Source organism: Notolabrus celidotus, chromosome 15 (assembly GCF_009762535.1).
Source record: "Notolabrus celidotus isolate fNotCel1 chromosome 15, fNotCel1.pri, whole genome shotgun sequence".
Classification (NCBI taxonomy): Eukaryota; Metazoa; Chordata; class Actinopteri; order Labriformes; family Labridae; genus Notolabrus; species Notolabrus celidotus.
This window is the reverse complement of record NC_048286.1, coordinates 12529161-12556207: the sequence shown is the minus strand read 5'-3', so window position 1 is coordinate 12556207 and position 27047 is coordinate 12529161. Positions and strand designations below refer to the sequence as shown.

The window sequence follows — 27047 nt, the reverse complement described above, 5'->3', positions numbered from 1 at the left end:
TTAATAAGGGATTGTTTTTTAAAAGTTAAATCCCCGCATGTGTTTCCGGTGACGTATCCCCGAGCACGCCCCCTCCTCCTCACTTCCTGTAAACACAGCAGCAGCTGCCTGTCACTAGGGTTCCTGTGTTTTCCAGCGTTGTCTTCCTCATTTTCATCGTGTTTTCGACCATGGCTCAGGCCGGAGTGGTTCTGGATAAGGACCAGTTCAACTGCTCGATATGTTTGGATGTGCTGAGGGACCCTGTGACCATCCCGTGCGGACACAGCTACTGCTCGGAGTGTATAGAGAACTACTGGGACCAGGACGACTATCTGGGGATCTTCGTTTGTCCGCAGTGCAGGCAAAACTTCAACCCGAGGCCGCCGCTCGCCAGAAACACCATGCTGGCCGACGTGGTTGACAAATTCAAAAAGACTGGACTGCAAGATGTTGCGACGCCTGTGAACCAAAGCTTTGCTGAGGCGGACGACGTGGAGTGCGACGTGTGCACAGGGAGGAAAAACAAAGCGGTGAAGTCTTGTCTGGTGTGTCTGGCCTCCTACTGCGACGTCCACGTTCAGCCACACTACGATTCTGCTGCCTTTAAGAAACACAAGCTGGTGTCTGCTTCTAAAAAGCTCCAGGAGACGATCTGTGCCCGACACGGCAAGTTACTGGAGGTTTACTGCCGCACAGATAAACAGTGCATCTGTTACCTGTGTCTGACAGACGAGCACAGAGGACACGACACGGTGCTGGCTGAGGCCGAGGTACAACACAGACAGGTAATGAGATCAATCAAGAGATGATCAAAGACTACACACAGACGGGATTTGTATTCAATCATTTACTCAAATCAGTCTTCATTCATGATTCACAAACTATATCAAATCAACTTTATTTATAAAGCACTTTACACACAACACAGTTAATCCAAAGTGCTTTACAACAGAAAATGAAGAAAACAAAGAGAAACTGAAATAAAAACTTACGAACAGAGGAAGAGAGAGGGAAAGCAGAGTGGTAAGAGAGCAATGTAATTAAAATTAAATTAACAGTAATGATAACAACAGTAATGACATCATTTGCATATAGACACCTGAAGTTAGTACAAAGTAGTTTTTCACAGACAGATAAAGGATAACTTGATAAGTCAGTTCACAGAAAAAAAATTAAAAAAATAAAATAAAATAAAATAAGGAACATCTACAATGAAGCAACCAAACCATTTAAGACCTTCCATTATCTTCATCAAAAATTAACATCACCACATTAATGACCAAAGTACCAAGTGCTGGGTCACTCAAGACCTGAACACAGATTCCCAGAGTAGAGCAGGACAGTGCGAGTCAACTGTAACTGGACGGGCATCCATAGGGCACTTTTTATGTTTCATTCACTAGCAGGGCAGCTGTAACAACATTTTTTAATGTGTAATTCCTTGAAATGATACCAGAGAGGGCATTTTGCATCTAACGTTTTATCTACTACAGGGACACCCAAGAGTATCCTGAGTATCATAAGGATAATCACTCCCAGTCCCCCCCTCTGAGTACGCCACTGCCAGTCAATACACCAGTATGATACCTCACAGATTAGCCTGGTTTCAGGTGAATTATTCTGTGACAGTAACAAACCAAAAGCAGTTCAGAGATACCTCAAGTTAGAGCTATTCAAATGCCAGAAATCAGTGTTTTTCCACCTATAATATGCAGAGGTGGGTAGTAACGAGTTACATTTACTCCGTTACATGTACTTAAGTAGTTTTTTCAAAAAATTTTACTTCTGAGAGTATTTGTTTTGCAGAGTACTTTTTACTCCTACTCAAGTACATTTGTGTTAAAAAATATGTACTTTTACTTCGTTACATTGGGCTGTCCAGTCGCTACTTTTACCGTTCCTTTTGTTCTTCATTTTATATGTTTTATACTCAGCCGATCTCTCACGCAGCTCCTTCTGATCCAGAGCTTTAAATAGCCTCAACACTGAATGAACGGAGAAGTAGCTCCGCCCCCGCCTCCACCTACAGCTGGGGAGAGAGGCTGCGTAATACCTGCGTCCCCTTTGGAGGAACATGTTTACCCTGTACCCAACATCCAGACTCTCTCATAACTTCTAAATGACGAGGAGAAACAGTCACATTATGCGCTGCTTACTTTATCTATACGGTGGAAATCTTGAGCTTATAGAACAATTAAATCTTAAAAACATGTCATGGTGAGTAATCAGTTAGGTAAGCTAAGGATCATACAGGGTAATATTAAATCTTAAAAGCATGTTATAGTTAGTTATCAGTTAGGTAAGCTAAGGGTCATACTAGTTAATATTAAATCTTAAAAGCATGTCATGGTGAGTTATCAGTTAGGTAAGCTTAGGATCATACTAGTTAATATTAAATCTTAAAAGCATGTTAGAAATGTTGGAAAGTAATCTAAAGTAACTTATAAGAGCAGTAAGGTAGCATGCTAATAAAAACAGCTGCTTCTGAAGCTCAACAGTCACCTCAGAGAGATTCTTCAGGACTGAGTTCATGGCCTTTTTAAACACTTCCAAGTTGTTTTAGTATTTTCAAGTTATGTTTTTAAGTAAGATGTACTGAAAATAAGTTAAAGGTTAAAAAAGAAAGTTTGGAAGGCATAGATATATTTTTATTGTAATGTTGGAGTATTAATGTTCTGGAGTTCTGATGACATCTCAGACAGTTTGAAGTTCTAGCTTGTTTTAATAAATGAAAGTGGGTACATTAGTTTGTGCACAGTTCAGCTTCTCTTTCTTTAATGTTTGAAAGTAAACCATGCCTAACAGCATTCATTTTGGCATTTTCCTATTTATGTCACTTTATTAAAGGCAGTGTGCACTTCACATTGTTATTAGCATTTCCAATACAGTACAATTTTATATATGATACTACTCACAAGTTACTCATTACTTGAGTAGTTTTTTTTAGGTACTTATTTACTCTTACTCAAGTACTTATTTCTATGAGTACTCTTACTTCTACTTGAGTAACATCATTAGAAAGTAACAGTACTTTTACTTGAGTACTGTTTCGGTTTACTCTACCCACCTCTGATAATATGTTATCTTTGTTAAATAAAACTCCTGTCTGAGGGGTCATTGGTATCACCCGATACTCAGGTCTAGGTATCAGAATGAATATATGGTGGAAACAAATGGGCACAACATCTTTTCCTTGATTTCAGTTGAATTTATTGTTCTAATCCTGTTCCACTGTAATGAAAACTGTTGTTTTCCAGTCTCTGTGGTGCAAAATATAACTGCAGTGTAGGCGCTGATACAGTAAAGACACAGCTGCAAGGCTCTCTGAGACAAATAACTATAATAAAATCCCTTAATTGCACAACTAATGTTTGTATTTCAAAGGTGTTTGAGGGCCTTGGTTACTAGAAATACCCTTTAGTGTTTTTTTTTTTTATGAGATCCTCACGATGTTGACAAGACTTAAATGTGTAGTTCTCATCATGTCTTTCAGAAAGAGCTGGGTGACATGAAGCACAGCTCTCAGATGAAAATCCATCAAAGGGAAAAGGAGGCCCAGGAGCTGAGACAAGCCATTTTCATACTCAGTGTAAGTAGAAACTTTGTTCTGATATGTAAATGAGGTGGTTTCATAACACACCATTTTATATTCATTGATGTGAAACCGGTGATTCATGTTTCCTTGTGTCTCCCTGCAGCGCTCTGCTCGTGCAGCAACTGAGGAGAGCGATGCCCTCTTCACTGAACTGATCCGCTCGATGGAGCTGAAACGTTTCGAAGTAAGAGAGCTGATCAAAGCCCAGGAAAAGATGGCTGTCAGTCAGGCTGAGCAGCTGCTGGAGAAGATCCAGAAGGAGATCGCTGAGCTGAAGAAGAATGAGGCTGAACTGGAGAAACTTTCACACACTGACGACCACATCCATTTCCTCCAGGTAATATCTTCTCTGAGTGATACGCTTTTTACATTACAAGGACAGAAACAGGCTAACTCCTGCTCTCTCTGTAACCACAGAGCTGTCAGTCTGTCCATGCTCCACCTGTGCTGTCAGCTCTACCCCCAGTCACGGTTGACCCCGGCCTCACTTTTGGACCAGTGATGACAGCTGTGTCAGACTTTAAAGGGCTGCTACAAGAGGTCTGCCAGGGAGGATTCATCAGCATCTACGAGAGAGGTACCCACAGCAGATTTGATCACAGCAGTGTTTTTATCAGATACAAACTATTCTGTTATCACACGTTTATGTGATTTTGTTTTCCTGTCATTTGTAGTGAGAGATGTTGTAATAGTAGGTCCCACAAATTCTGCTGTACAGCTTGAAACGACACTGCCAAGTGAAGCTGCATTGGCTGTAGAAATGGAAGCAACACAAGGTGAGTGTGTGCATGAGACAGTCACAGAAATTAAGCTTTTGATGCAGTTATTGGCTTCTTCAGTGGGTGCAAAGTAGTGAATGTTTGTTAAGCTTGATTGCATTCTATGAGGTTTTAAAAATGTTCCTACCTGTTTGTTTGCTTGTGTTTACCAACAGACCACATTCCCATGCAGCACTTACACCTGAGTCAACTTCTCTGTTTATAGTGGAGTCTGCTGATCGTGCACAAGAGATGTGACGCTGCTGCAGATTCTCAAGACCTCAGAGAAGCTGCAGTAACACTGTCTGTTGTCTTTGTTCTTTCAGTGATCCCAACACCTGGTCTGGACCAAAGTCCTGTGAACCCTCTAAACCCTTTCCTCAATCCAGGACTGTCTGTGCCCACATTCACCCTCTCACCATTCGGTAAATAAAACCAATACTAACACAAACAGCCTTTAACTGATATTTTAGGGCGTATTTGTAATATTTTAACTCATTGAATTGTTCTGTTTTCGGCCCCTCATCACTACCCTGCACTGATCAGAGCACAGGTCAGATTTGTGTTAGGTCTTGAGGGAATGATTCCATGTTCTGTGCTGTACACATGGCAAACACAGTGCCATCTAGTGGCTTCTGAAGCATACAGCAGCCTTTGAAGACTGTGAGCAAATTAGCATAGCGGTTTTAGCACGCACTCTAAGTACTGAGGCTACTCCTGCGCTCACTGGTTAGACTTTCAGCCACGACCCTTGGCTGCATGTCATTACCCCACTCTCTACCCCCACACCTCTTGTCTCTCTTCAGCTGTCCTCCCTTATAAAGGAACAAATGGCCCAAAAACTTCCCACACAATGAATGAAAGTGGAAAAAGATGTCTGACTTAAGTACTCTCTAAAGCAGTATCTTCTGTGTCATGGTGTCCTCTTATAACTCACATTTTAAGCTGTGCAGCAAATCTCATCTGCCATTTCATCATTTCTCCTCTCTCTCCTAGGCTCGAAGTACTCCTCGGTATCCAGACAGAGGCACCTGCAGCGACGCTCTCACCCCAGGAGGAAGTAAGACATGTAGCGGACAACAAAAACAACATTTCACCTGCAACAACACAAGATGAATGTCATTATACCTCAGTGCTCTCTTCTGCTTCTCCTCTCGCAAATCCTCACCAACACTGACCAATTGTACATTTTATAATTCACAGTTTGCCATAAACTGAGCTGTTTTAGTTACAGCTTCCAGTTCTAGTTGCACCCTGTATGGCAGCGTAGGTAAAAAAAAACAAGATGAGGAAAGCATTTGTAAGTGCTGCTTAAGTTGACATTAACTAATAATGCTTAAAGTATTAAACAGCTCAAAGAATGGCTTAATTACTTACATTTTATCTCAGTATTTTTTTTTACAAACATTGCCTTAAAATGTAGTATTGTTTTAGTTCTTTTTAAAAAAGGTTATGCTTTTACAAAACTTTGTCATTTATTTTAAACCAAACATACAGAACACTGGTTTTGCTTTACAGATGTGTGTAATAATATACTGTGATTTGTGACATGCTGACATTAAAAGAAAACAATGAGCTTGAAGGAAAGAAAACGTTCCCAAGTGTGGAGTTTGTTTGCATGCGGGCGGGTTTGTATTTCATCGTACAATGAACAAAAACATGCAGGTATGCTTAGGAGAGGTGTGTCAAAAGGAGGTTGTTTGTACAGTTTTCTGGTTCAGCCTATTTCCTGGTTTGCCTGCTGTGATTGGAGGCCTCAGGTTGCAGCAGGTGAAACCAGAGAAGCTGTTATGAGCACACCTGAGAGACACGCCCATCTTTGTTCCTTTCCAGTTTCTGTTCAGAGTGTGTCAGAAATGGCAGCAGCAACTATTTCTATAGAACAAGACCAGTTCTGTTGTTCGGTGTGCCTCGAGATCTTAAGAGACCCGGTGACGATCCCGTGTGGACACAGCTACTGCCTGAACTGCATTGAAGATTACTGGAACAGAGCCAAGCAGAAAGGACAGTACAGCTGCCCTCAGTGCAGACAAGTGTTTAATCCAAAACCTCTGCTGAGTAGAAACACAGTCCTGGGAGAAGTGGTGGAACAGTTACAGCAGACAGGAATCCAAGCTGTAGCTCAGCACCTGTCCAAACCAGAGGAGGTGACATGTAGCGTGTGCACGGTGAGGAAAAGCAAAGCTGCTAAATCTTGCGTGGTGTGTTTGGAGTCGTACTGTGTGCCTCACCTGAAGGTCCACGATGAGCGCTTTCACGGGAAGGCCCACATGTTGATACCAGCTTCAGATCAGCTGAAAGAGAAGCTGTGTCCGCAGCACGACAAACTCCTGAGGCTGTACTGTCGCACAGACCAGCAGTGTGTGTGTTCACAGTGTGTAAAAGGGAGACACAAGGGCCACGATGTAGTCACTGTGGCAGATGAGAGAGCAACACAACAGGTGAGTAAAACATATTTTTAAGATTTCTGGACCACTTGAATTAGAATAAACCTAGAAGACAATTCACTTTTTATTTTAAAGAATAGACAGAATTTGCACAAGAACTTCATCAGAAAGTGTCTGCAGTCTAATCTACAGTTTTTTCTTCATCCATTGCTCTGAAACTTTGGGAAACATTCTTGTTTGCTTTTTGTCATAAAGTTAGATAAGATTTTGCGCACACGCTCATGTTTTTCCAAAGTAATAAAGCTGTCTACATCTTGCTGCTAGTAAGACTAGATCAGCAAAAAGACTGGGAAACAGAAACAGCTGAGACTGCAGGGAGTTTACTGCTGCCAGCCAAAAAGTGGTCTCAAACAAAACCTCTCATTTAAAACATACACTTGTTTTTACATGTTCTGCCTCAGCCAATCATTGATCAATAGAGGTAGTGAGTCAGTAAGGTAAATTTAGATTTGCTGTGACAGAATTTAGCTGACACAGACGCGATAAGATCACACATTTGACTCTCCAACAGAGAGCAAATGGGAAAACCATGTCGCTGTACATATAACTCAGGACCTCAGTAATATGTGTTATGTTCATTTGTTCAGATTTGACTTTTATGGCCAAGACCAAAAGAGGCAATTTTAATGCAAAATGCAACAGTTCACCTTTTAGAAGTTCCTTAAAAGCCTTCATGATCAGTGTCACAGCTGCTGCTGAAAGTCCCGCTGACTGTGATGATAAACGATGGCCAAATCAGCAAACCAAATGAATGAATAAACAACTGACTTGCAGATATTTTATTTTACATATTATCAGTACACAGACATGCAAATGTTGAACCTTCTGCAGAATCCAGCTTACGCTCCATCGGAAAAACACACTGCACTGGACTCAAGTTTGCTTTTTGCACTTCACTAAACCATCTAGTGGTTTCGAAATTGCTGGAGTGCCAATTTAAATATGCATAAATAAGAAGGAAGGTCAATCATGTTAATTCTGCTTGGGTTGATAAAATGTTAAGCAGATACATAAAGCAGATCCTTAAATTGTTGGGGGCAGAATGTAGGATACGTGTTTTATTATATTAAGGGAAGTTTGAATCTATGTTGGGCTCTGATGTTACTGTGTCAGAAGACTGGACAGATAGAGCAAAAACATTTCATTGCAATCTAAACCTCTGACTGCAAAATCAAAACTTCCCTTCTGAAGCCTGAGGGCTGGAAACCATGTGATATTCATCTTTTGTACTCCCCTAGAAAAAACTCCAGGAATCGTCTTTGAAGTCTCTGCAGAAACTGAAGGACGCAGAAAAGGAGCTCAGATATGTTGTGAAATACATAAAAGTGAGTGTTTACTCTGTTCAGCAGCATTGTTCATGTTGTTGACACACTGTCAAAAGTTGAGTAACAAAAAGGAAAAAACTTTATCTCCCACAGCACTCCACAGAGGCGGTGGTGGAGGAGAGTGAGAGGATTTTCTCCAAGCTCATCCGCTCCATTGAGAAGCAGAGCAACGAGGTGAAGGAGCAGATCAGAGGGCAGCAGAGAGCGGCTGTCAGTCAGGCTGAGGAGCTGCTGGAGAAGATCCAGAGGGAGATGATGGAGCTGAGGAGGAGCGACGCTGAGCTGGAGAAGCTCTGTCGCCATGAGGACCACCTCCAATTTCTGCAGGTATGGAACAGGAGATAACTCAGGCAGGGACGTGGGAAGAAGTGTATCAGAGTATATATCAGCTATAAGAAATTAGTCAGAATCAAGCTAAAAAATACATTTATGGAGATGAAGAAGATCTTTGCAGTCTTCTATCACCTCAAGACTCAGCCTGACAACAGAAATGAAGATGTCAGACTTAAGTGCCCTGTCTTTTTTTCTTTTACACTGTATGCCAACCTACTATATTAAAGGTACAGTGTGTGAATGTTTCTATGATGGGATCGCATTAGACTGGCTGTAGTGGCTAGACAAACAGGTTAGCCATCAACTAAGGCAAAAATACTGCATGTCATCATGGTACTAAATGAGCTAACTTTTATGTAAAGTAAGGGGAGATGTAATGTGTTTAGGAAACACTTCTTTATTGTTAAAATAATAAGACATTAGCATTTCCAGTGCTGGAATCTGTTCACATCAACTACAGTGGTCAGCTTAAACTGTATACTTTATCGCCTGTGCTAATAATATCAATCATGATCTATCACATTTGAAAAGTGTATTTCTAAAAATAGGTTCTACTGTGAAGACACTTGCAAATCAAACTTTACATCAATCGAGTTCATAGGTTTTATGACAAAAGCAGCTGTAAGGAACTTTAGTTTTGATTTTGGCGCCCCCCTGTGGACAAATCAGTATATCTTAACTTATTGCTGATCTTGTCCAGTGCATGCCAAATCATCTCATCCTACTTTCTTTTAAGAGTCACTCATTGATAACATTTGACATTAAAAATCTAAACTCAGGTTATTTTTGCAGCAAGCTAAAAACTCCACACAGGAGTTCTGAGTTTACTATGGAGAGTAAATATTCCTAAGTCAGCTTTTGGCAGTCTGGTAAATACAGGCCTTGGCCCTGAGTCCCATAACCCTGTGGAAAGGTCAGTTGTTGGTTTGCAAACAAGAGGGGACAGAGAAAGTGCAAAGTACTTTATAGAAAGTTTGATTTGTACAATTTTTTCTTTTTTTACATCAAGCTTGATGATTTTTACAAAAGTATTTTTAAAATATGTACTTAATCTGTTCATAAAGAAGTGTGTATGTACTAGAAAACCTGTTACACAAAGGTCAAATTTGCAAAGGTCACTCTTGGTCAAGTTTATTTGTGTAAGACTGAAAAGTAATAATAAATTTAACTATTATGATTGAGGTAGAAACTGACAAACCAAAAAAGTAAGGGGGGTGGTCATTTCAATCGCATGCTTCTTTTAATATATAATTCTTGTATCAAATTGATGTGGCTCCAAATCCAATTTTAATTCATTCTACCTTTTCAAGCCCTAAAATGTTGTTTTCTTTGTTTCTTTGTGTGCAGTACTTCAAAAAAAATCTGAGGTGAAAAAAGTAATGAAATAAGTAATGAAATTGAACAAAACGGAAAGTAGTCTTTATATCCTGCATTTGTCCCAAACAGGTCCAGTTCCTATGATTTAAAATACAGCATGAACTTAATGTAGTTTCATTCTGCACAAAGGATTTGAGTTGCATTCACACTCAAATCCTGTTGACTAATTTGTTTTTAATTGTACTTATCATTGCAGAAGTGCAAGTCTCTTCCCTTCCCTGTGAGGAGTGTGGAGATGCCAAGCACCGATGCTCTTCAGTATCTGATGTATAAAACCATGAGAGGAGCTCTGGCTGACCTCAAAGACAGTCTGGATGAAACTCTTGTAAAAGACTTTGACAGAATCTCTGAGAAGGGTTTGTCTCTTAATATAACCTCATTGTTTTTTATGAATGACAACAATAAATGCTCACTAGTTATTTTTTTTGCATTCCAGTCATATCACTGAAGGAAACCAACAATAAAACCACCTCTGAAAATGCTAAAGGTATGTTACCTTTTTATAGTTTCTTCTTTACAGCAGATTTAAAATCATTCTGATCATGATCCAATCTCTAAGTATTGACCGTCTAGTTGCTCACAGGAAATGTGATGAGGTTGGCTCAAATTTTAAGAGAGTTTTTTCACACAAGAAAAAAAGGGCCTTTCATTGTATTGGATCACATATTCAGTGTGTGTTTGGATCCAGAAAACTTAAGGAAAAGTGCACCTTTGGCCCAAAAAATCTGTATAATCCTGCTCCCACTTCCCAGCAGTGATCAACATGTTTTATTTAAAAGTGACCCAGTTAAAGCTCCAATTTGGACTGCATTTCATCAGCACAGTCATATTCTGCTTTTGGCTGACTTTAGCAGGGCCTGAAGTTACCTTTAAAATTTGGCGTTGAATGATTTTACGCATTAGAAGTTGTTCACCTCTAAATCTTTAACATATTAACAGAAAGGAATTTTCAATGTAATTCTTATGCAACGCAAACCATGTAAAATTCATATCATGTTCCAGTTCAGTAATGTAACACTGTGTATGGGAGTGTTACTTCCTGAACTGTCTGATAAAAAGATCCCAATCTGTTGCGTTTAATGTGTTATCTCATTCATTTAACAGCTAAAGAGGCAGACATGTCCTACAACACAGATCCAAAAACAAGAACTGATTTCCTACAATGTAAGCACTTTTTTTTTCAACCTTAACACCATCATAATAAAACCTTTACTTTGGTGGTTGATAACGTGAACCTTCTCTGTCCAGATTACAGTGAAGTAACCCTGGACCCGAACACCGCAAACCCTTTTCTATCCTTCTTCGATGGTCGCAGAGGGGTGACTACACGCTTGGACCCTCAACCCTACCCGGACCACCCGCATCGCTTCACCAGCTGGGCTCAGGTGCTGTGCAGAGCCGGCATGGCGGGACGCTGTTACTGGGAGGTGGAATGGACCGGGAATGGAGGAGTTTCCATCGGCGTCTGCTACAAACACATGAATAGGAGCGGAGGAGGGAGCGACTGCAAGCTCGGACACAACTCCAAATCCTGGAGCCTGGACTGCTCTACCTCATTATGTTCGTTTCAGCACAATAAGGAGAGTGTGACCATCGCTGCTGTAGGTTACAGCAGGATAGGGGTGTATCTGGACTTCAGGGCGGGGACTTTGTCTTTCTATAATGTCACTGATTCGATGGTTTTACTCCACAGAGTCAAGGCAGTGTTCTCACAGCCTGTATACCCAGGATTCTGGGTGGGGTTGGGTTCTACGATGAAGCTGTGCTCCCTTTAAATGTGATAATATCCTGCCCTCCATCAGGAAAGTTATATGATATCTTTAAAACATGAAGTTTAACCGATACAAATAATGACACTGAGCCTGTTTTTTTGTGCTCAAAACTTAGCATTTTATTAAACGTGTAAGCCGAGAGCAGCAGCAACACTTTGGTGGAGCAGGTTAGAAGCCTGTGTGGAGCTTAGATCTTATTGAAGGCAGCAACGTCTACACTCTGGACCTGCAGAGACAGAAAAGGTGTACAGTTATTTTAAAAGTGCATGATGTCTTTAATTTTAAATACACAATAAAGCATTCACCATGTAAAATATGTATAATTCTAAGTTGTCATTTTTTCCCCCAATCATCAACTAAAGTGTCATGTTCATATCATATCAGTATCAACCTTAGTTCAGCTCAAAGACTGGAAATAAGGAAATACTGTCAGCCTGGGCCCGTCTTTCGTAACTGAATTAACCCAACATCATCTCCAAAGCTAATTAATGAACTCACTATCTTGTTTGTGTAATCCATTTAAAACATTAAAGCAAAGAAGGACTATTCCCCGCTTTACAGGGGGGATGTGATCAGGACAGAATTAGTAACAGGCTTCAGGCACCTGAGTCATTTCTTTTACCTTACCTGTTTCATTTGAACTCTACCTCTAACTTTTACACAAAACTACTCATTACTTTTTACCAAGCTATTTAAAAACAACATTTTGAGGACATATTTTGGTGAATGTTTTGTTCAAATCCTGGTTCACTTGATACAGAAGAAACATGTTACTTATTTTATCTTGTAATGGAATGGGATATTTTGGCCTCCAAAGCAAACACAGTGAAAGCCAACAGTATTTCAATCAGTGGTGCTCACTGCATCGGAAAATGGCTTTTAAAAAATTAATCAGCACCGTGTCCAATGAGACCAGCACAGAAGTGTAGCCCAGCTGTGAGGAAACCTCCACAGATTAAATCAGAGCCATCTACCTGGCTACATTCCACCTGACTCAAGGTAAAGAACCGTTTCCTGTTCATGCAAACAGTCCCTCAAATGAAAACCCTCTGTTGTTACTTACGAAGTCCTCAAACTTGGTGATCTCCTCCTCCAGGATGTCTGTGCCAACTTTGTCGTCCTCCACCACACAGTTGATCTGCAGCTTCTTGATGCCGTAGCCGACAGGCACCAGTTTGGATGCTCCCCACAGGAGCCCGTCCATCTGCACAGTTCGCACACACTCCTCCAGCTTCGCCATGTCTGTCTCATCATCCCACTGAGGGAACGGAGAGGAAGAAGGGCAGACGACAACAATGAATTAACAAATCCCAGGATCCAGCAGTTTGTAACAGTTTGTTGATAAACACATTAACGTTCATTTTAGCTACATAAATTAAAGGTATCCAAAAGATTTGATTAAAAGTTAAATTAACAAATACATCACATTGAAAGTTTCTTCTTTACGAAACAAGACAGAAAAGCATATCAATTAATAAATGACCTAAGTGGACAAACTTCATACGTTTAATGAAGTATTCATACAGCTTTATGTCCCACGTAGGAGAAAACTACCAAACATTTCTCTGCTACATGGATCAGAGCTCAGGACGATACGTACAGGCTTGACATCCAAAAGAATTGATGATTTGGCGATGAGTACAGGTTTCTTTGCTTTCTTGGCTGTGTAGGCGTCAATACGTTCCTTCTTCAGGCGTTCTGCCTCGTCATCCTCATCGTCACTGCCAAACAAGTCGATGTCATCATCGTCATCATCATCATCATCCCCATTCACCTGTTTGACTGGAGCAGCCTTTAGTGGAGACAACAGGACAGAGACAACTTATTGTACTTGTAATTGAACTTTTTGAAGCTCTTAATTTCTTCCAATTAAAAATGAAACAAAATAACATCATTCTATAGCAGATCCTCAATATGTATGTGCTGTAAATGGATGAGGCTGAAGGCTGGGTACAAAATAGTGAGAAAAATATAAAAAAGGAAACAGTTAAAAAAAAAAAAAAAAAAATTATAATAATTATACAAATAAAAAAGCACAAATATCGGTGTTTTGGGTAAATTTCTGATCTTAACTTAATCTTAATTTTTTTAAATGTAAAACTCTCAGGGAACTATTTTTAATTAGTTTTGTCTACAGTACTTTTATCAAAATTAAATAAAGATATTCTAACATTTCTTGACGACCAAAAAACTCTCATTGTTTTTGTTTCTCTGAGGGTCAAGGTCATATTTATTTAAGAACATTGGTGTTAGACTATGAGTTGTGATATGTACTTGGACAGCTCTTCTACAGGAAAAAGATGTATACAGCTACAACCTTATTTCAAAGACTTGGAATAATAAGAACAACTGTGCTTAGTAATGTAAAAATAAATGTAGTTCTTAACAAACACACCTTGGCTGATGGCACAGCTGCTGCTGCTGGGGTCTTTTCAAGCACAGCCACTCGGGTCTCCAGCTTCTGCAGGGCTGCTCTCATGCTCTCAATGACTGATGACAAGTAAAGAAGTAGATGAGTGTGTGACAAGTAGGCAAAGGCTCAGAAAGATGTGAAAATACTCCTCACACAATATCACACCTTTGTTCAGGGTCTGGTTCTCCAGCTCCAGACTCTTCATGCGTGAAACTAGCTCCTGATCTCCATGTGAGGATGACTGAAGAACGATAAACACAAACTAATTATCAAGTGTCCTGTCCTGATCAGGGTTCAAATTCAACAAAATCAGGGCGTCCAATCGAAGATTGAAGGGAGGAAGCAGGCAAATGAATGAGGCTCATAAACAAAACCAAGCAGGGCTGAAACCCATTAGATGGCAGTGATTTGGATACATGTTGCAAACACAAACACACACACACACACACTAACACACAGACACGATGCTGGTGTTAATATTATCTCCTTGTAGTGTTTACAATGCTAGCATGCAGATTTTAAACAAAAACTTAAAAAAAAACCCAAAACAGATTAATTATAATTTCTGTTCCACACCCATATACACACAATTATTTCTTAAGGGGAACAGAGACATTTCAGGCGCTTTGCTTTGTTGGTGAAAAAAAAAAGATCAATACCTCGTACTTCTTAGAAAACGTAATGTAAGCCGTGACCAACCTGTTAAATTAATTCATCAATCCTTCAAGTAACAGTCAGTTAAAACAGCTTACATTAAACAAGAGTCTGTGAAGGTATATTAAAAGGAACAATACAAAGTATGTTTTTTTTTTTTTTTGCCTTGATTCTAATCTTTAACTTAAGCTACATCAAATTGTGACAGAAGTATTGATCCGTTTTTTACATTTCTGCAACAAAGCTAGTCAGTGCATTTCCCTTAATGTCAACATAACCCTTTGAAGGTCCATCAGTGAATGATCTCTGGTTGAAGATACATGAGTGTTTGGTACACGGCAATTGAGCTTTCAAAATTAAAGACACAAACAGGTAACATTTGATGATAGCACTTCACAACCAGCGTACAATCAACAGCAACATCTTTGAGATGAGTTACGATCTCCAGTCTGGAATTAAACAGAGTGTACCCTGAAAACGCCCAAAACAAAGCAGGGTGCTGCAGGATGACACATCTCAGTGCTGTAAGTGACAGTAGCACACTCCACTTCAGGCCGCAGCAGTCACAGCCAGCACACCACGGCTGTCTGTCTCAGCCATGCAGCATTCTCAGGTCTGTGAGCTGATGAAGGCGACTTACGTTTCTGTGCTGCCGTTTCGGCTGGCGCCCTTTGGCGTGCTGCAGGGTCGTTTTCGCCTACACCCGCCAGTGTGCGCGATGATGGTAAAGGGTGGAGAACCACAAAGACAGGAGAAAGGAGAGCAGTGGGTGCAGGTGGAAAATTCAAATACTTCAGGGTCACCAGTAACAGAGTAGAAATGGAGGTAAATAAGTGAGAAGAATCCTGTGGCCCCTCACGGCCAACTGTTTGACCACAGATTTACACCGTGAATAATAAAGCTACTTGTATCTCACTGCATTAATGCTCACCAGAGGATCCAAAAACACTACAGGCACATACCTTCAGTGAACAAGCTCTAACAGAGACATGATTTGATGAAGTCAGTCAGAAGCTGATTTTATAAAAAGGAAAGGTTCACATTATTAAAAGGTGACATATCACGCTTTTTTCATCAAAATAAATTGGTCTAAGATGTCCCCAAAACATGTCTTTAAAGTTTATTGCTCAAAAAAACACTTTGAAATCAGATTTTGGCATGCCTGAAAAACCCTCTTCTTCAGTCCACCTCAGAACACTCTGTTTTCTCTCTGACCACGCCCCCTCAGGAAGTGGAAGTCGCCTCGGCTCTCCAGCACGTTGATCTAATGGTTTACATGTTGGCTGAATATACACACTGCTAACAGACCGCGCTACTTCAACCCTCTGAATCTGATCCAGAATCTGATCCTGACGGAGAAGCGCCTGCAGCAGGACCTTTCTGAACGATTGGTCACAGATTTAGTGTTTCTTGTTGTTTTATTTGTCAGTATGTCGACGTGTGTCTTGGTACACAGCTACTAACATGTAGCTATGTGGCTATGCTAACTAGCGCTAGCACTTGTCCATGACAAATAAAAATCATCCACTAGATCTTCAAATCTGCAGATGTGGGGTGTAAAACCGACCTTTGTGTTTATTAAGACAGCCTACAACTAGCATGCCTCCCTCCTAAGCTCCTTGTTAGCACACATTTGTGCAGGTAATGAAAAACGGAGGGGGGATTCAGTATTATTTTATACAGTCTATGGGCTGAACAAGCTCCGAGCTCTGACTCCGTGACAGACCGGATATTGTTGTGACGTAACAAAAACACGGAAGTCTGAAACGGCTCGTTTCACACACATTTACAGAAAGGTGTGGAAATCAAAACAGAGGCAGAATGGATTTTTTTCATTTTCGGGGGTTTGTAGACATGCCAGGGACACATATTTCAGGTAGAGAACCATTAAAAAGTCCATTTTGCATGATATGTCACTTTTAAAGTCCTTTTAGTCAGTAGTCATGCTTAGAGAGCAATTTGTCCGCAATGTTGTTCTTGCTGTTCATACAGACCAAACACTTCTTACAGAAAACTCAACATATGTGACGGGGGATAGGTCTACTGTGCTCTTCCCATGCTAAACTTCCTGTTAATGGTTGCCAAAGCTAGCTTAAATCATTTTCAGAGCTATTTCTTTCTGTATACAACTTATTCCTTGTGCCTGGCATGGAAAATGATTTGTTCATAGAGCCAAGGCAGAGTAGGAGTAACAAAGAGGCTTGATTAGTCAAATTACAGCTGCTTAGGCTTTAACTATCAGATATGCACATATTGGGGATGTGGATTTTACCCCCAACTTCTGTACTGAATTCAGTATAGACAAAGGGAATAATTACAATGTTAATAGGGGGATGCATGCCAATTTATTAAATCCCCATTTCCTCATTTATGCAGAAATTACCACTTATACCACCGGGTGTGTGTGATGTAATATAACAACGTGGCAAAAACAGCTCAACCAATTTTTCCCCAGTTAGATCAGAGCCAATCACTGGTTTCCATTTACTTTACCAAATGTCTGATGAAAAAAATGGTGTCATCAAAAAGTCTTTGCAGGAGAACGTTCCTACTTCACCATATTGAAAATTCTAAGCACTGAAACAAAACAGATAAACGATCCACAAAGATCATGCCTGTGCTCTTTTTCAGATACTGCTAGTTTGTACTAGTTAAAAATAGGGTTGCAAAATTCCAGGAATTTTCAAAGTTGGAAACTTTCCATGGGAACGAACAGGAATTAACGGGATAAACCAGGAATTACTAAATTGAAGGTTGGCTCTTAATAGGGAACTTAAATAAAGTTGGAGAAAATTTATTTTAGCATAATCCCGACTCAAACAACCAGATTTCATGCAAGTACAGTTGAATATCTATGCTATTCCTCAATCACATGCACATTGCACACTGCTTACTGCAGGGCAATTGAGACCCGCCCCCTACATGCACAGATGATTTCTGTTTTGGATGGATGTCTGCTTATAACAAAACAAATATTTATGCTTGGATATGATACCTTCCCATTAAATTACCCTCAATTCCAATAATTCCCAAGTTTCCCATTTGGAATATTACCCAAATTCCCCAGTTTAACTTCCCATGGAAATTTACTGGAAACTTTCCAGAAATTTTCCACCCTTTTGCAACCCTATTTAAAAATCGAATAATGTATGAGCTTTAAAAGCAGATGACATTGATGTTATGAAGAACTCACTAGCAGCTTACAGAAGGCGATGGCAATGTTGATAGAAGCAAGCACACATAAAGCAAGAAAAAGTGTTTCAAGACAAATCACAGCACTTTTTATTCAAAGTGCAGACTTATAGAGTTTCTTGGTCTGTACTTTAATTATAACTTCTCATTAGAACAGCTATTCCCCCGTTTAAGGCCTGGTACCTGAACATTAGTGAGTACAGTCCTGCCAGCACAGGGGACGTCCCTGCAAATCATTTGTAGTACAGTACTCACTCCGTTTATGGACTGCTGGATATTCTGTCGGGATTTAGCAATGTCTTGCAGGATGGCACTAACATCTCTCTCCTGCAGGTTTGTACAGTGTGTGGGTGAAGCAGTGATGAAGCAGGACCAGTGAGGAAGACAGAAAGCAGCATGCAGACAGACAAAAGCAGGACAGCACATACAACCAGTTTATGGGACGACGACACGCTTATGAAAGGATTTGAATAATCTGAAAAAGGAGTCATGATTCAAACACTGTGGTTTTCAGATATTTAGAGGCTACGTGACAAATCAAAAGCAAATAACTGTGAGCTGTGGGCTTATTTACTCGTGCCTCATGTTGCAATAGAAAGGTTACACTCCCATGGCAGCAAGCAGGAGGGCACACCAACCCAGTGTGACGACCTGACCTGCAACTCTTGTGGTGCAGCTGTCCTTTTCCCATACCGGTACACGTTGTACTAAAATGTGAACCAATTTTATCACAAGCACTCGTGAGCACAGAAAAAAATCCCAGCATAATCAGTGGATTATTTTCAGTCACCGGGTCAAGACATTTTTCACTTGTGTTCAGGGGAACAGTTTAGTCATAGACCTCAAAATATAGCATTTAAAAATATCTGCATCTCTTAAATCACAAGAGTTAAGTGAGCAAATGTGCCTTTGTGTGATTTGGGTGAAGAGCCACTTTAAAACCTGGTTATCCTCTAATCTCTCTCCATCGTGTTCCAGGCCTTCGTATAGGAGAAGAAGGAAAAACTCCACTGCTGCCCTGAGCAGCCTGAGAGGCAGAGACAGCTGCCAAATCACCTGACCCCTTCTCACTGGGACGAGTCACTTCTAAATTGAGTGGCTTAACTCGTATGCACACAGCTGCTCTGGGCTGTGGCTGAGGATGATGTAACTGCTGCTTAATCTAACTGGGCCAGGGACTGACAGGGCGGCATGAACTGAGCAGGTGTCAAAAACTTGAATGAGAGCAGCAGGACAGAAAACGAGGGCTTGAGACTAAAGGTCCTGACAGTATAAAAGGTCCCAGTTTCTCAGTCTGATCCGGTGGACTCATTTCACCGACTCCAGACTTTTTAAAAAGAGAGATGATTCTACCTGTTGCTGATGTGTGGAGGGTCCGTTGGCTCCTTCGTAGAAGCACTTCTCTGCCTCATCATAGCGCTGTTTGTCGAACCAGATGTTCTCCGAGGCAAGGCACTGAAGTCCACTCATGTTGGTACTGAGAAGATAAGTCACAATTTTAGCTGAATAAGAAAAGCTTAACATTGATTTTCATCCAAAAAGGTAGCAGCCAGCACAATCAGTAACGTGATTTGAGCGACAGAACATGACTTCTTTAAATGCTTGAGCAGGATATCTTATTCTACAGGTCACAACATCATGCAGAGCCACAGATGGTGCTTTGGGTGGAACAAGGAGAGACGAAACAAAGCGCAGCACAGACTTTTTTTGGAAACAAACACAAATGTCAATTCATTACAGAATAACGGGTATTAGTTCCTGTAAATTAAAAGAAAAAATATGAGACGACTGCTTATATTTTTTACCTCCCTTCTCATTTTGCTGACTGGTCACTGCGGCAGACAGGCATGTTCACATTCCTCAGTCTGTGAAACACAGTTGCCTGGTCTGCAGAGTCTGGATTATAGAACAAAAGGTTGGCCAGCGCACACTGACAACACTCCCTTAGAGACAGCTGAGGTCCATTTGTTGTATGATTATAAAACAATGAGCTGTAACACTACATATTACCGGACAATGCTGTGTCTTAACAGTTGAAGAGGAGGTGCTTTTACAGGTAAGACAACTTTAAGGCTTATTAGCAGCCAAATGCTGTATTTATAATTCTGTTCTTAAAAAATGTTGACATCCAAAATCGTTTAATCTTTTGCAGCAATAACCGCAAGACGGCAGTAGAGATACCAGTTTTTTACAACAGTTCTCTTTACAATCAGCAATGCTGCCACGTCTCAGTACATGAGGTTGCTCTACTGACTTTTCATCTGCTTTACTCAGCCTGAATGCAGCCTTGATAAAAAACAACTTAAAACACAAGATCACATTACAAACCTTCTATAGAAATATTTAACACTAATTAAAGTTAGATCATTGAAAAAAGCCAAACAAAAATGCAGACAGACGTCAAATACAAACAAATATATTTCTAACAAAAAAAACACTGTAGTGGTTATATGGACCGAAAAACACACATCAAGTCTCTCCCATTCCCTGTGTGAGGTTTCCATACTTGTCCCATCTGGGTCTGCTCTCCGTCTCAGAGAGGCCTCTCTTCCTCTGGCTGGGCCCTCTGCTGCCTTTGCTTCCCTGCTCCGTCTCAGAGGAGGTACGGTTGCGGCCTCTACTGTACTGACGGTGGGGGGTACCAGAGGCCTTCACAGTGATGGGGTGGCCTTCCTGCCGCTGACCGCGGTTGCGGTACGTCATGTAGCCTCTGGTGTTTGGACTTCTGGGAGAGGATGACAGCAGTCCGTTGCCATTAGGGGCGACCCGGCGTTGGTAGTTGCCCTCGGCCTGCTCATAGGCACCGCGTTGGTGCCAGTTTCCCTCAGCCTGCATGCCCCGGAGGACAGGGCTTCGACCGTAAGATCCACCTTCCATGGAGCTGCTCAACCACTCCTCTCCAGAGCTGTGGCCCTCAGAATGAGACAGACGCATGTGTCGCTGTGGTCTACCAAACTGGACTTTGTCCCCGCTGATGACGCCTCTCTCCAGTGTGGGAATATTTCCCTGCCTGAACGCCCCCATCGGTGTAGCAGCATGCTGTGGGGCTCTTCCTTGCTGACGGTTTGGCAAAGACTGATCCATTTCTCTCTTTTAAGGGGGTCTCGTCCCTACTCACTTGAATTTCCAGTTTGTAAGAAGAGAAAAGAAGCGACAGGTGGAAGCTAGAGGCATTAGTTTAGTGTGAAGTTAGCATCACAAGAGCAACTCTGCTTATTAGATGCATCCAAGATCGCTTATAATACCGGATATGTGATGCCAATGTGATCAGGAGAGCAAGAGCACGAGGGATTGATCAAGAAAGCGCAACATTTCTCAATATTCTTATAAATACCTTTACAAGAAGTGTTCATAGAGAACACAGACAACCTCAGAATGCAAAGGGCCTCGTCTGTGAAAGCCTTTAGGTTGTGTCACAGTGCTACAAACAGTTCATTGATCAATCTCACATTGGATTTCAAAAAGCGAAGCCAAAACAAAACATGAAGGTGTATGTAGTTCACATACATGGCCGGTGAAATAGCCAACAAACTGGTTAGGATGCATTTTCAGTGTTTCCTTCATGGTCAGTTTACATCTGACATCGAATGTACTCAAAATGTTTTCAGTAACTATGTCATGGTAAAAAGATATTCATTTTAACCTCAAGCCAGAAAACAGGAGGATTGGTACAACACAGAATGGCTATCCCTTCAAAAACTAAATGTTTTGTTACAGTCAATGAGGAAACACTGTCTATGTTTTAGGTTTCTATGTTATGTTCACTGGGATGCTAAGATGTTTCTCTTCACACATCCAAAAACCCAACCAGTGCAACAGTGTCTGGCTCACCTTTTTTTTGGCATGCTGAAGAAAAACGTACACTCCCTACTGTGAAATGGGATATTTATCATAATGCAAGATGTTGTGAATAACTCAAAGTAACCACATGTTTAAAATCCATATCAACCAAAACAGTGACATAAAACACAAACACTTCAGTTTCTAACAGTAGCACCAGGCAAATATACCAACACACACACCTGATATTTCCATGCAGATCATTTCACCAAAAATATAGATTACACATTTTTTAAAAAGTGCACATATTCTTAACACAAACTTACTGGGAAACATGGGTGATGCATAGCTCAAGGCACTGTTAGTGCAGATATACAGTTGTGCTCATTAGTTTACAGACCCTGGCAGAATTTGTGATCTTTTTGGCCATTTTTCAGAGAATACGAATGATGAGAAACACCTTTCTATCTGTTCCTGAAGAACTGTTTTGAGGCAAATCGTTGGCGGCAGCCATATTGCTTCTGTCGAGCCAGTGTGACGTAAAGAGGCAGAGTTTGAGCCTCCTAGCCAACAGCTGCAGTGTTCCCACAGGCAGCTGTTCCTCTCATTGGAAGACTCGTGATCTCAATATCTTCGAAATTGCCGTGTTAGAAAAAAATTCACCCCCTCACAGTGAGAGCACATCGAGAAATGAGCTATCCAGACTACACTCGTCTTTTGTACCAGGCTGTAAACATGTTTATTTCTGCTGTAAAGATCGTCTTTTTCCCATTCATGTGTATGTGACTTCCGGTACTTCCGGAGCCAGCCTCAAATGGATCCTCGACGAACTGCAGCTTTTAACACTTCCGCATTGGCAATATTTTTAGACTGGAGGTTGCCGCTTGGTCATGGTTAGTGGTTGGGTGAAGCCATTTATTTTCAAACAACTGTGTTTACTCTTTTTATATCATAATGACAACATAAACTACCCAAGAAATCATAAATTCTGCCAAGGTATGTCAACTTATGAGCACAACTGTACATTCCTCAGTTCCCTTTTAGTAATAAAGCCTATTTAGATCCACCTCACTAAAACTATTAAAACTGAAGAGTTTTTACAACCAAATTGAAGCAGCGCTGAGATCGAAAAGTGGCCAATGCTATGCCACTCCGTAGCTAGTGGCCTGCTGCAGCATGACGTCGCGTACGCTGTTCTCTACTGACAAGTCAGGGACACAGACACTTTTTTTGTGATCAGTCTTCAAATATCTTACATTATCATGTTTGATGATCATTTTGTTTTGAAAACTTTCAAATATTGTCTTCTGACTACACTTCTCAAGTCATTTAAATGTTGTATTTATTTTCATAGAAATAAATCATCAGTAAAGCACCTAATGGGATTCTAAATACATCTATCATTTATTATCTATCAAATATCTCAACATATTTTGTTGAAGAAGGGAGAACTAGATGACAATAGAGGAGCTATTTTAGTCGGCTTCAGGTCCATGCACAGTCTTCCTATTCCAAATGGACTAACACTGCTCTCTAAGACGACTCTGGTCATACCACTTAACACCACAAAACCCATTTAGCACAGAATTGATGATTTATTTCTATGAAAATAAAAAATATGCGTCTAAAGTATGTGTTTGATTAGACAGGATTTCAATACGGTTGGAAAATGATTGAAGAGAAGTGTAGTCAAAAGACAATATGTCAGTGTTTTAGGAGCGACGGGCCGCGACAGGCCACCAGCTCCAGAGTGGCATGCCACAGTCCAGTTTTAGATCTCACTGTGATTGATTATAAGTTAACATGGAAACAACATATTGACGATATAGAAAGTATCAAATCACAAGGCCTTACATGTTATCTATTGCTTACTGTGAAGAGGTGTGGGGATCCACATATATAAGGATTAGAAATTCAATATTGGTGCTGCAAAAACAAGCCACACGTATTATAAACAAGGCTGATTATTACACTCACACTCCCATGCTATGAAATTCAATGACTAATTATTTTACATAATAATGCAAATAATGTTTAGAGCAAAATTAAAATCACTTCCATACTCCATACAAAAGTTATTTTCAAATCCAGAGAGTCAATGTGATTTGAGAGGTGTTTGTAACTTTACTGTACAACGAACAGTTTTCAAAGCAGTTTTCAAAGCAGTTTCTGGAGCCTTTAAGTGTTCATAATTTACCTGTTTCTTTTTTTCTTTACACTTTGGAAGCTGGGAGATTAATTAGATAGAAAATGTAGGCTAGGCTTAAATAATCACTATGCTTCTGCCAATGCCTTTTCAGTCATCACTTAATATGTGACTGTTACGTTGTTGGAAGTGACTGTACTGTGAAAACTACTACTACTAAAAGATATACTATATCATCCCTGTAATAAACCCGATCCACACATGGATCCATCATTAAGAAATGGTTTAAAGGTTATTTTGGGGGATTTTGGAGTTTACAGTTATAAGTTGTTAGCTTGCACTGAGAGCTGGGCGATATTGAAAAAGGTGTGATCACAATAACATTTTTCATATCAGTCGATATCAATAATGATCACGATAAATATCAAATAAGTAATTAATTTAAATTTAGAAGCATATTTTTAAAAGTTTAATAAATCAGATGGTTTGTTAGCTTGTATCTGGATTTAGTTATCTGATAAGCTTCTTGAATCCTTAATTTTTTTGATAGTGCTAACTTCCTGTGTATCAGTTTATAGAGTATTGTTGTGAGTAGTGCACTCCCTTTTAAGGTTACTATGGATTACAGGTGTTTTAATGTCACATTTTTATCTAACATTTGTTATATAGATATTGAGAAAAAATATATCACAATAATTATTGTTATTGAATTATAGCCAAGCCCTACTTGCACTGTGCAAAAACTAAGGAGTTTCAGTTGTTTTAGGGCCACCTTTTCAAGCAGATTGCCAAGTGTATTCTTGCACACCCTGCAAACTTATGTTTCTTTGACTTCATGTTGTTGAAGATAAACATTTTTTTAAGGGGGGTTACTTTCATGTAGAATCAAACATAAGTCACTTCGAGATCTTAGAATTTTGTATTAGAAAAACCACGTCGATTCACTAAGCATTGTGTAAACCTGCACCTGGGCGTAAACCACTTTGATATCATCATCATCATTATCATCATCACATCAGACTGCAACCAGTGCATGTGTTAGAGCATCCGCTGAAAAGCAGCTTTTCAACATCATTACTCACCTCAGATAACTGAAATGGAGAGCTAATACCCAACAGAGAAAGGAGAAATGGTACAAACATAATCACACAACTACTACACAACTCACATGACTGCAATGTGTTCTGTTGAAGGAAAGCTGATGTTAACAAAGCTTCAAACTTTGGAGGAAACGGATACCAAGATAAACCCTTGACTCCCCAATTTGCCCAAAAGAAACCCCGTCGGTCAGGCAAAGGCAGAGTTGAAGAAATATGGAGTGACATAAACTATGTGTTGTATTTCTTCTGTTTCTTGTTTACCATCCCACCAGCTAAAGTTAGGTTTGTAACTGGAGTGTTTTTTCTGACAGCCCCAGCAACTTTGTAGTCCGTTGACCACGTGGCGCTTGAAAACTTCAAACTCGTAAAACATTTGTGAGCTTTTACAAGCAGCATACTTTTGTTATCTTCAAGGTCGTACAAATACAACTTCACATCACTTACTCTTGGCTTTATTCGACGTTTATGACTCGATAACCGTCCCTTGGTGTGCTGCCTCGGCTGTAATCCGACGGGAGAAGAGAACTTGCAGTTACCGGACATGTCTATTCTTCAGTGACAGAGGGGGTCGAGACTGAAGGATTTTAGATATGTTTCGTTAATTTGAGCGTTTATCCTGTTGTTATGAAGTAAAACTATTAAATAAACACACAAGAAAATGGGCATGCTGTTTTAATTCCTGGAATCACATTGGCTACATGTTTTTGATACTATTTGCACCCTCTCCAAAATTGGTATGACCCAGTTTCGCCGGAGACTACATTTCCCATGACCCTCTCTGACTTTCAGGCTACCGGCAGTTGACGGTTTGGCGACCTGTAGTTGTTTTCACAGGCCCTGGTCCGATCTACATATAGCTGTGATTTGAGGTTGCTTTTGACGCCATGTTTTTTTTTTTTAGAAGACAGTAACACATAAATCAAGTGAAGACAGATTAAATATATATTTTTTATTATATATTTTTTATTTTACCAGAAATCTTCCCTTTGAGATGCAAAGTCTCTTTTACAAGGGAGTCCTGGCCAAGACAGCAGCATACACAATTTCATAAAGAGAACAAGACAAAATATATAGTAACAAGTAACTAATACATCAATTTATAAGTTAGCAGGGTTAACCTCTAAAACAGGCATGTCCAAAGTACGGCCCGGGGACCAATCGCGGCCCAAGATCCATTTATTTATGGCCCCAAGCTTCCATCTTAAATTGTCTTATTTCTAGCAAAGAAATTAATCACATTCTGAATCATCTGTACATTTGTAGTTTCTTTCAAGCGCACAGACAAAACTAAAGTCAATCCAGAAACGTCTCAAAAAGCTTCATGGACTACTCGTATAAAACCAAAGCACTGAGAATTCTGCAAGATGGCAATAAAGAAGAAACACAAGTACTCTTAAAGTTGACAGGTTTTCAAATTAATGTTTTCATCATGATGTGAAAATGTTCTTGATGAACACTAAAAGTTCAGAAGACACAAAAGAGGACACAAGACAAGATCAAAATTATGAAATCGTACTGAAAAGGAAACATTTGGTGCATATAAATTGTTCAGAACTCAAGAAAATAATTATTTAGTTATTAAAATGTTGTCTGCTGCTCAGAAAAGTCTTAAAAACAACATGAAAAGGAGGGTGATGAAATCCAGATCATGATCCTGCCATAGGATATTAATGATACAAAGATTTTCCCACATTGCCCAACCCTAATGAAAAACATTTTCCTCCAGAAGAATATAAAGTTTACTAATGTTTACATGGCTTGTCGAGAACTGAGGACTTCCTAGTTACTGTTTTATTGAGAAAAAAATGTAAATAACTGTTATTAAATAGATATTTCATATATAACTTTCATGATTCCTAAGTCTCAGTTGGAGCCACTGGCCCTGAGGTATTCTGACAACATCAAATGTGGCCCTCTTTGAAAAAAAGTTTGGACACCACTGCTCTAAAACATGTATATGTTATCATGTATATATGTACATGTATAATTTTATCTGCCAAACAACTGAATTTCCCTTAGGGATTAATACAGTACATTCTATTCTATTCTATTCTCTATTCTATTCTATTTGCACAAGCTGATCAGATGATCCATTATCCTAGTTTTAAAAACCTCCCGTTGAATTAAAGAATCCAGTTTCAGGTGACCTTGAAGCTCAAACCAAGATGAGGGA

General features: G+C 40.0%; 4 protein-coding genes across 7 annotated transcripts; 2 read left to right on the top strand and 2 right to left on the bottom strand.

The window, feature by feature from the left end:
* Positions 1-73: 73 nt before the first annotated feature.
* On the top strand, positions 74-5931 carry ftr67 (finTRIM family, member 67). The gene is made up of 7 exons (XM_034704018.1): positions 74-767; positions 3476-3571; positions 3681-3914; positions 3995-4154; positions 4252-4353; positions 4662-4760; positions 5332-5931. The coding sequence occupies exons 1-7, from the start codon at positions 171-173 to the stop codon at positions 5397-5399; spliced, it is 1356 nt and encodes a 451-aa protein (XP_034559909.1). The 5' UTR covers positions 74-170; the 3' UTR covers positions 5400-5931.
* A 260-nt stretch (positions 5932-6191) lies between these two features.
* Positions 6192-11592, top strand: LOC117826652 (tripartite motif-containing protein 16-like). The gene is made up of 6 exons (XM_034702893.1): positions 6192-6776; positions 8021-8107; positions 8201-8434; positions 10014-10173; positions 10922-10981; positions 11066-11592. Exons 1-6 carry the CDS (start codon positions 6192-6194, stop codon positions 11590-11592), a joined length of 1653 nt encoding a protein of 550 aa, XP_034558784.1.
* A 90-nt stretch (positions 11593-11682) lies between these two features.
* eef1da (eukaryotic translation elongation factor 1 delta a (guanine nucleotide exchange protein)) lies at positions 11683-25455 on the bottom strand. 3 transcript variants are annotated; one of them, XM_034704019.1, is made up of 9 exons: positions 25319-25455; positions 19202-19325; positions 18104-18175; positions 15297-15353; positions 14168-14243; positions 13985-14079; positions 13190-13381; positions 12653-12847; positions 11683-11815 (listed from the first exon to the last, which is right to left on the bottom strand). In XM_034704019.1, the coding sequence occupies exons 2-9, from the start codon at positions 19316-19318 to the stop codon at positions 11777-11779; spliced, it is 843 nt and encodes a 280-aa protein (XP_034559910.1). In that variant the 5' UTR covers positions 19319-19325; positions 25319-25455; the 3' UTR covers positions 11683-11776. The 3 variants fall into 3 exon arrangements, with proteins under 3 accessions (XP_034559910.1, XP_034559911.1, XP_034559912.1); XM_034704020.1 differs by lacking the exon at positions 18104-18175; XM_034704021.1 differs by lacking the exons at positions 15297-15353; positions 18104-18175.
* LOC117827420 lies at positions 20227-25293 on the bottom strand. 2 transcript variants are annotated; one of them, XM_034704023.1, is made up of 2 exons: positions 24943-25293; positions 20227-20965 (listed from the first exon to the last, which is right to left on the bottom strand). In XM_034704023.1, the coding sequence occupies exon 2, from the start codon at positions 20930-20932 to the stop codon at positions 20318-20320; it is 615 nt and encodes a 204-aa protein (XP_034559914.1). In that variant the 5' UTR covers positions 20933-20965; positions 24943-25293; the 3' UTR covers positions 20227-20317. The 2 variants fall into 2 exon arrangements, with proteins under 2 accessions (XP_034559914.1, XP_034559915.1); XM_034704024.1 differs by lacking the exon at positions 24943-25293 and adding an exon at positions 24857-24873.
* Positions 25456-27047: the final 1592 nt, after the last annotated feature.

Bases quoted from the DNA above. Each gene is read 5' to 3' on its own strand.
- ftr67 (XM_034704018.1), top strand. From the start codon at position 171: ATGGCTCAGGCCGGAGTGGTTCTGGATAAGGACCAGTTCAACTGCTCG. The intron at 3,915-3,994 runs GTAATATCTTCT...CTGTAACCACAG, and splicing joins ACCACATCCATTTCCTCCAG to AGCTGTCAGTCTGTCCATGC. The intron at 4,761-5,331 runs GTAAATAAAACC...TCTCTCTCCTAG, and splicing joins ATTCACCCTCTCACCATTCG to GCTCGAAGTACTCCTCGGTA.
- LOC117826652 (XM_034702893.1), top strand. From the start codon at position 6,192: ATGGCAGCAGCAACTATTTCTATAGAACAAGACCAGTTCTGTTGTTCG. The intron at 10,174-10,921 runs GTTTGTCTCTTA...TTCATTTAACAG, and splicing joins TGACAGAATCTCTGAGAAGG to CTAAAGAGGCAGACATGTCC. The intron at 10,982-11,065 runs GTAAGCACTTTT...TTCTCTGTCCAG, and splicing joins AAGAACTGATTTCCTACAAT to ATTACAGTGAAGTAACCCTG.
- eef1da (XM_034704019.1), bottom strand. From the start codon at position 19,318: ATGAGTGGACTTCAGTGCCTTGCCTCGGAGAACATCTGGTTCGACAAA. The intron at 14,080-14,167 runs GTGTGATATTGT...ACTTGTCATCAG, and splicing joins GAACCAGACCCTGAACAAAG to TCATTGAGAGCATGAGAGCA. The intron at 13,382-13,984 runs GTGTGTTTGTTA...TCTCCACTAAAG, and splicing joins CAGCTGTGCCATCAGCCAAG to GCTGCTCCAGTCAAACAGGT.
- LOC117827420 (XM_034704023.1), bottom strand. From the start codon at position 20,932: ATGGATCAGTCTTTGCCAAACCGTCAGCAAGGAAGAGCCCCACAGCAT.